The sequence below is a fragment of the Trichechus manatus genome, unplaced genomic scaffold (assembly GCF_000243295.1).
Source record: "Trichechus manatus latirostris isolate Lorelei unplaced genomic scaffold, TriManLat1.0 scaffold00057, whole genome shotgun sequence".
In the NCBI taxonomy this organism is placed as follows: Eukaryota; Metazoa; Chordata; class Mammalia; order Sirenia; family Trichechidae; genus Trichechus; species Trichechus manatus.
The window spans coordinates 14,980,118-14,987,847 of record NW_004443993.1 but is presented as its reverse complement, the minus strand read 5'-3'; the positions used below and the strand labels follow the sequence as shown (position 1 = coordinate 14,987,847).

Below are 7,730 nucleotides of genomic sequence, written 5' to 3'. Positions count from 1 at the left end.
CAGTCCCACTGGCCCTCGTCCTCCCCATGTTCACCCCATGTCCTCACTCAGCCCTGCTGGCCCTCATCCTCCCCGTGCTCACCCCACGTCCTCACACACTCAGCCCCGCTGGCCCTTGTCCGAGGGACTGGCCCTGTGGTACCGCTCTTGCAGCTCTGTGAGTGGTGACCCAGAGCAGGCCTTGCCGACGACCAGCCTGTCCACTTGTGCCCAGTGCTCTGGGAGGCCACCAGCTCTGGGGACATGGGAGTGATGCACAGAGGTGGAGACAGTGAGGATGGGCTTCCTGGAACGGGTAGCCTTCTTAGAGCCTGGTCAGTAGAGAGACGGGAACCGAGGTGTGTAGGGGGCCGTGCCACTGTGGATGTAGGCATCAGGTGGGTGTACAGCCAGCCGCATCTCTGAGCAGAGCAGAGCGGAGCACTCGAGTAAACTGGGGGCATGGGAGGTGCTGGAGCTCAGGGGCCGTCCTGTCCAGGCCAGAGCGGGGCGGGGTTGGTGAGCTGAGGCTCGGCAGAGGTGTGTCGATTGTCCATACCAAACTGGGTCTGCCCGCACTGTGCTGATGCCTGTCCCGTCCCTGCAGGGAGATCCAGCTCCTGCGGCGGCTGCGGCACCGGAATGTCATCCAGCTAGTGGACGTGCTGTGCAATGAGGAGAAGCAGAAGATATATCCTCACCTGTGTGTGTGTGTGTGTGTGTGTGTATGTGTGAGTGTGTGCATGTGTGAGTGTGTGCATGTGTGAGTGTGTGCATGTGTGAGTGTGCATGTGTGTGTGTGTGCATGTGTGAGTGTGTGCATGTGTGAGTGTGTGCATGTGGGGCCTGGGCTGTGCAGCGAGAAGCAGAAGATGTATCCTCACGTGTGTGTGTGTGTATGTGTGAGTGTGTGTGCACGTGAGTGTGTGCCTGTGGGGCCTGGGCTGTGCAGCAAGAAGCAGATGTATCCTCACGTGTGTGTGTGTGTGTGTGTGTGTGTACACGTGTGTGCGTGAGTGTGTGCCTGTGGGGCCTGGGCTGTGCAATGAGGAGCAGAAGATACATCCTCACGTGAGCGTGTGTGCGTGCATGTGTGAATGTGCGTGGGGATGGGGTGGCCTGGGCAGCGCACAGAGAAGCAGGAGATACATTTTCGTGTGTGTGTGTGTGTGTGTGTGTGTGTACGTGTACGTCTGAGTGTGTGAGTGTGTGCATGTGGGGCCTGGGCTGTGCACCGAGAAGCAGAAGATGTATCCTCACGTGTGTGTGTGTGCACACATGGGGCCTGGGCTGTGTACCTGGGAGAAGCACGAGGAAAATCCTCACACATGTATGTATGTGTGCGCACACATGGGACCTGGGCTGTGCACCTAGGAGAAACAGGAGGTATATCTTCGTGTGTGCGCGCGCGCGTGTGCACGCGCATGCATGCATGCATGCACGTGGGGCCTGGGCTGTGCACCGAGGAGAAGCAGGAGGTGTATCCTCAAACGTGTGTGTGTTTGCGTGCGCACATGGGGCCTGGGAACGGAGGGGCCTGGGTGTGGGCCTGCGTTCCTGCTGTGGTTTCCTTGACATGCGCACGTATATGGTGATGGAGTACTGCGTGTGCGGCATGCAGGAGATGCTGGACAGTGTGCCCGAGAAGAGGTTCCCTGTGTGCCAGGCCCATGGGTGAGTTGGCGGCCCGTCTGCAGTCCCCCAGCCTCGCCCTGCACTGTGCCTGGTCCCTGAGCCCATAGGGGCTCCCTCCCTGGTGGCCACAGACCGAGGCCCGAGAGGACAGTCCGGCCAGTTCTGTGTTCACACAGCTGGTTGTTGGTGAAAGGAAGGCTGCAGTGTGATAGGACTGAGAACCTTCGGGAGCTGTGTGTGGTCCCAATGGTGGGCTGCGAGGATGCAAGGGCTCCCTCCCAGTAGCTCCTCTCTGTACCCCATGAATCCCCTTCTGTCCGAGAAGCCGCTCAGGTCAGGTGACCTTCAAGTCCTTAAGAAGCCCCCAGACGCCCTGCTGGAGCCTGTGCCACCCGCTACCCAGCTGAGCCTCCCACTGCGTCGGGCCATCTGGTCTTGAGCCGGGCTGGAGCCTCTGGGCCCCCAGGAGCCTTGGCCAGCGTGCATCTCCCTGCAGGTACTTCTGCCAGCTCATCGATGGGCTGGAGTACCTGCACAGCCAGGGCATCGTGCACAAGGACATCAAGCCCGGAAACCTGTTGCTCACCACCAGCGGGACACTCAAGATCTCCGACCTGGGCGTGGCCGAGGTGGGGCTGCGGGGCGGGGCTGCAGGGACATGTATGGGCAGGGGCTGGGGTCTCCGGGGTTGGGGGATGCTGGGGTCGGCGCCGGGAGACGTGGTCCGCATGGAGGGGGGCGTTTAGGGGTCTGCGCGGTATGGGAGCGAGCCGCCTGAGGTGCTCACTGAGGCCACTGGCCCCCGCAGGCCCTGCACCCGTTTGCTGAGGATGATACATGCCGGACCAGCCAGGGATCGCCAGCCTTCCAGCCACCTGAGATCGCCAATGGCCTGGACACCTTCTCTGGCTTCAAGGTGGACATCTGGTCGGCGGGGGTCACGCTGTAAGTGCCTGGGGCGCTAGACCGCAGGACCGCCCCAACTCAGGCTGACCGTCCATGCCCCCAACCTGGAACCCCAAGCTCTGTGTCGGCTGCAAGGCCCTCCCCTACCCCATCCTGTCGTGGGTGCCCCGTGCGGACGCATATGGTTACCGACTGTTCCCTCGTTTCTCTGGGCACGCAGCTACAACATCACGACGGGCCTGTACCCCTTTGAAGGGGACAACATCTACAAGCTGTTCGAGAACATCGGGAAGGGGGACTACACGATCCCGGGCGACTGCGGCCCACCACTGTCCGACCTGCTGAGAGGTGGGGCGGCCCCTCGTGTCCGTGGCCTGCGTGTGTGCGCGGAGGCCAGGAGGGGCGTGGGGCGGGGCCTGCCCCAGAGAGGGCGGTGGGGTCTCCTGCCACACTGCCACACTTCGGGAGGTGGCGGTCCTGGGATGACGTGCAGAGGCTGGGAACCCCGGCTCGGGTGCGTGGATCTGGGAGGTACCGGGATGGAGTCCTGGGCAGGGTCTCCCCATCTGTCCAGATGGATACCAGTGAGAGGGTAGGCAGGGGCACTTCTTGCTTGCGCGTCTGAGGCCTGGTTGGGTCCCTTAGGCTCCACCGCCTCCCTTGGACTTCTCACTTCACCACTTGGGGTGGGCATGCCCGGCAGAGCTCCTGCTGGCGCCACCACCCTGCCGTGGTATGGCGCCTCACGGGGTCTCTGGAGGTGGCCGCAGGGTTCCTGGCCGCAGGGCAGGCAGCTCCTGCTCCTCCGGCTGTTTCTCCCAAGCGGTGCAGCAGGGGGCGCTGTTGGCTGCGCGGCGGCTCCGTTCCCAGGGTCTTCGTGGTCATCACAGTTGATCGGCCACATTCCAGTGGGGCCCTGGGATGCTGGTCACCCACAGAACGTGGCCGGTGTCCACTCATGAGGCCTCTACCTCCCTGGCATTGGCGTTTTGGGGAAAAGGGCAGCCACCAGCCCCAAGACCAGCAGGGCTCCCGGAGCTGCACCCTCTCGGTTCATGGTGCTGGGGCCACTGGCCCGGCCGTGCCAACTCTACTCTGGCTTTGCCGGCCACCCAGGTCTACTGTACTCTCAGCAGCTCTTGGCCATACCCCCTGCTACCCCCACAGACAAGAGCAAAGCAGCTTTGCCCGTGCACTCAGAGAGCACCTGTCAGCGGGCATCACCCCGCTTTCTCTGCTTGCCTGTGGCCGTCTGCACTGTCAGAGCCGGCGTGTTGCTCATGCGCGTCTGGATTCGGACGCCGCGCTCCCACTGGAAGCTCTTGACATTGTTGAGACTTAGTGACTGGCCGCTAGGAGGTAGACAGCTGTTCTCAGGGGTGTCCCAGTGGCTGCGTCGAGAATGGGTCTCAGGTTTTGCGTTCGTTGATATGAAGCAGACGTGGACGCTGCACCCCTGGCTGTGGCAGCACAGGGAGTTGGGTAAAGGTCCCCCAGGACTCAGTCTCAGGCTGGTGTGGTCCTGGCAAAGCCATACCTGCCCACTTGTGGGATCCTGGCTCGGAGCCGCACCTGCCCCACTCACGGGGGACCCCGGCTCGGGGCTGCACCTGCCTCACTCACGGGGGAGCCTGGCTGGCCCAGGTGCAGTTCTGGTTTCCGGGTTCCTGGCACAGCCTCCCAGGCCCATGGGCTCTGAGCCGCGGCCCGACGGTCCTCACAAGCTGGGGACTGCACTATCCCTGTGTCTCCATCCTCCTCCTGCCAGCCTGGCCCCTACTGGCTGGATGCCCCATCCCACCCAATCCACCCAGCCCGGAAGAATGACGGCGGAGGGGGTGGGGGCTGCTGCCCTTCTCCACAGAAGTGTCGAGGAGGCACCGTGAGGCGTGGAAGCCCCGAGGCCGTGGGCGCTTTGGGCCATGGCCGTGACGCCCACACCATCCTCAGGCTGGCTCTGTGCCCATCGTGTGAACGGCCACAGGTCTGAGCAAGCTGTGAAAATGGCGTGGCATCGCAAGGAGAGAGAATCGTCACCAGTATCAGCCCAAAGCCGATTCCAGAACGCTGTGGTGTCAGACCTTCTCGGTTAACTTGAGGAGGGTGAGAGTCACCATCAACATCAGCACAAGGCTGACTTCTACCAGGTGGACGTCAGACAGGCCTCCTCTCTCCAACCTTGTTACCAATTCTGACACCAGCTGTCCCTGCCACAACCGTCTCTACTTTTTTGCTGGGTGTAATCTGTTATAATAGCCACATAGAATGCGCAGACCATACTTACAATTACAGGGTTTATTAGGGAAGTAACAGTTACAATTCAGGATCAGCAATGATTTGGAAGTAACAGGAACAACTCAGGATATGATTTTTCAATCAGGACAGCTTCTTGGCCGTGCCTTCAGGCAGGCCTCTCAGTCCTTGGCCCCTTAGCCTCAGCCCAACTGGGGCAAGTGTTAACAAAGCTCTTTAGCTCCGCAGACAAGTGCCTGGAGGCACCCCACTCTGCCAGGAAGCCTCCTGCCCAAAGGCGCTCAGCCCTCTCGCTCCATGAGCCGGCACACCTGCTGTAGTTTACACGCCCCACGGGCCGGGAAGCCCGCTGTGCTGTCTTGCACTGGTCTCCTGGTTCTGCTGCCACCACGTTTTGCCATCTCACATCATCTCCACTGTTACAGTTCTCTGTGTCCCCTGGGTCTAGGAGGTTCTCAGCATAGGGACCCTGGGTTGAAAAGACACATTCCGCTCCTGGCTCTTTTTCTGTGTGTTGTTGACAGTTTCTTTGTTCTACTTAATTTTCTGTGGTGAGTCCTTTTTCTTTATGCATTTTCTTTCCATCTTTTTCATTGTTGTTGATTTTGTATTTGCTGAGTCTTCATATTTTTTTCATTTTTTTATCTTGATGTGCAGGGTTGTTAGTTTCCTTTGTGGTTATCTTAATGTTTACCCGGGATTTTTTTAAGTTTAAACCAATTTTTTATTTCTTTATATGGTCCTGGCTCTTCTTGATGGTAATGAAGTCCGCTTCCCAGCCTCTTTAAGATTGGCTCGTTTTAAGCCTAGCAGGATGGCAAAACTGAGCAATCCTCTCGTTAGGGTTCCATACACTTTATTTGCGTTGTTATTAACAGGCTGTCCGATTCCCTTGCCGGGCCATGAACACCTTATTTGCATAGTCCCACGCAATTGTGTTGTGGGAGTTGCATGCCCATGGCTAGAAGGGCCGTATGAAGTAACTCAGCACACTACGGAGCTGCCTGCTACACGACGCCCGGCGTGTCCATTCTGTGTGTTCCCGTGCTTCTTCCTGGACTGTTGGGGCGTCTTGGGCCTGGTGCTGAACGTCTGTGGGAAGAGTGGATGGCCTTGTCTGTCCCAGCCTCAGAGAGAAAACTCGTTATTTCATCTTTACGTAAGAGACATGTTGCAGGTGTTTTCAAAATAAGTACCTGTTATCAGATTAAGAAGTTCTCTCGGTTCTGGGTGTGGAGAGTTTTCTTTGTGAAAGTTTTCAGAACCTTATCAGTTGTCTTTTTGCATCTATATCTACATAGTTTGTTCATCTGTCAGTGTGGTGGATCATGTCGATTTTCTAACATCAAACTGACTGCATCCCTGGAGGCATCGCAGCTTTCTCCTGATGCACGCTTCTAGTAGGATTGCTGGGCCTTTGTGCGCCTGTTTTCTGCACTGTTTTTGCTCCCATTTCTAGGCTTTGCCTGACTGGTGGCTCTTGGCTGCCCTGTCTTTGCAGAGTGTTGATACTCAGGTAAAAAAAAGCTGCTGTCCAGTTGACGCCAACTCATGGCGACTCCATGTGTGTCAGAGTAGAACTGTGCTTCCCAGGGTTTTCAGTGACTGATTAGAAGTAGAGCGCCAGGCCTTTCTGTTGAGGTGCCGCTGGGTGCGTTAACCATGTACACCACCCAGGGACTCCAGATTGTAGATAAAAATGGTTAATTTTCGGCATTCATTTCTAGTATATGCGTTTAGAGCTATAAATTGTCCTCTTCGTTCTGCTCTGCCCTTACGTTACAGATATCGATAGTGGATAGTTGTTCATCGTGGCTTTATTTACTAGATTTTCTAATTTCTGTTTATTTTCTAACGCTGACAAAGTTTTTAGACACGCTTAAATTTAAGCACCTGGGGGTTTAAGATTTCTCCCATTTGTTTTATTTCAAGCTTTATTGCCTTAGGTGAGCCAGTTGGAATGATTCCAGCCTTGTGAGATGTGCCAGCTTACGTTACGATCTAAGACTTGGTCGTCGTTTGTAAATGTTACACGCGTACTCGGGAAAGTCCATGGTTCAGCGTTGTGTTCCCTGGAAGCTTGTCAGCCGTGTCTGTTGACCACGTGGTTTAAATCTCCGTTTTGTAAGTTACAGAGAGTTCCTGCGGCACCGATGATGCTGGTCCAGCCTGTTTTCTCTTTACGTATTGAGGCTGCCGGGTGCTGCGTGTGGGAAATGCAGAGCGTTTAGCTCCTCTCATTCCCTCTTCACTGTCGCGCTGTCTGTCTTCGCTGCTGCGGAGACGGCCCGCAGGAGGTTATGGCTGCGGCTTTAGCGGCTAGCGTCCACTCAAGTTCCCCTCATCCCCCCTGCACCCCAGGTGGTGCAGCCGTGTTCAGCCAACACACGGCCTTTCCCACGAGGTTGGCTTCGTAGTGGGTCAGAGTGACCCGGCCCCACCTGGCAGGAACTGGACTCTCGGGAGGGCAGGTCTGCGTCCTTCCCTGCAGCTGGAGCCCAGAGCCTGTGGCCCCTCCGTGGCCCAAGCAGAGGGTTGGGCAGACAGACGGATGAACAGTTGGATGGACGGACAGGAAGCAGCAGTCATCAGTGGGGGCTCGGGGTCTGAGCGCCCTGCCTGACCCATGGCACCTCTTCTCAGGGATGCTTGAGTATGAGCCGGCCCGGAGGCTGTCCATCCAGCAGATCCGACAGCACAGGTGAGCGGGGGTGCTGGTGAGCAGGGAAGTGAGCTGAGGGGGTACAGGTGAATGGGGGACATAGGTGAGCTGGGGAGGATGTAGGTGAGCTGGAGAGTATGTAGGTGAGCGAGGGATGCAGGTGAGCTGGGGAGGATGCAGGTGAGCTTGGGGGGGATGCAGGTGAGCTGGGGGGATGCAGGTGAGCTGGGGGGAATGCAGGTGAGCTGAGGAGGATGCAGGTGAGCTGGGGAGGATGCAGGTGAGCAAGGGATGC

General features: G+C 57.8%; 1 protein-coding gene across 1 annotated transcript in view; it reads left to right on the top strand.

Annotated features, from left to right (window-relative positions):
- STK11 (serine/threonine kinase 11) overlaps positions 1-7,730 on the top strand; it is a 22,804-nt gene that overhangs the window by 8,838 nt on the left and 6,236 nt on the right. Inside the window, exons 2-7 of the mRNA XM_004378515.2 lie at positions 587-670; positions 1,564-1,653; positions 2,111-2,243; positions 2,423-2,559; positions 2,741-2,868; positions 7,417-7,474. Coding sequence (XP_004378572.1) covers positions 587-670; positions 1,564-1,653; positions 2,111-2,243; positions 2,423-2,559; positions 2,741-2,868; positions 7,417-7,474 — 630 coding nt within the window. The remainder of the gene's footprint in view (positions 1-586; positions 671-1,563; positions 1,654-2,110; positions 2,244-2,422; positions 2,560-2,740; positions 2,869-7,416; positions 7,475-7,730) is intronic.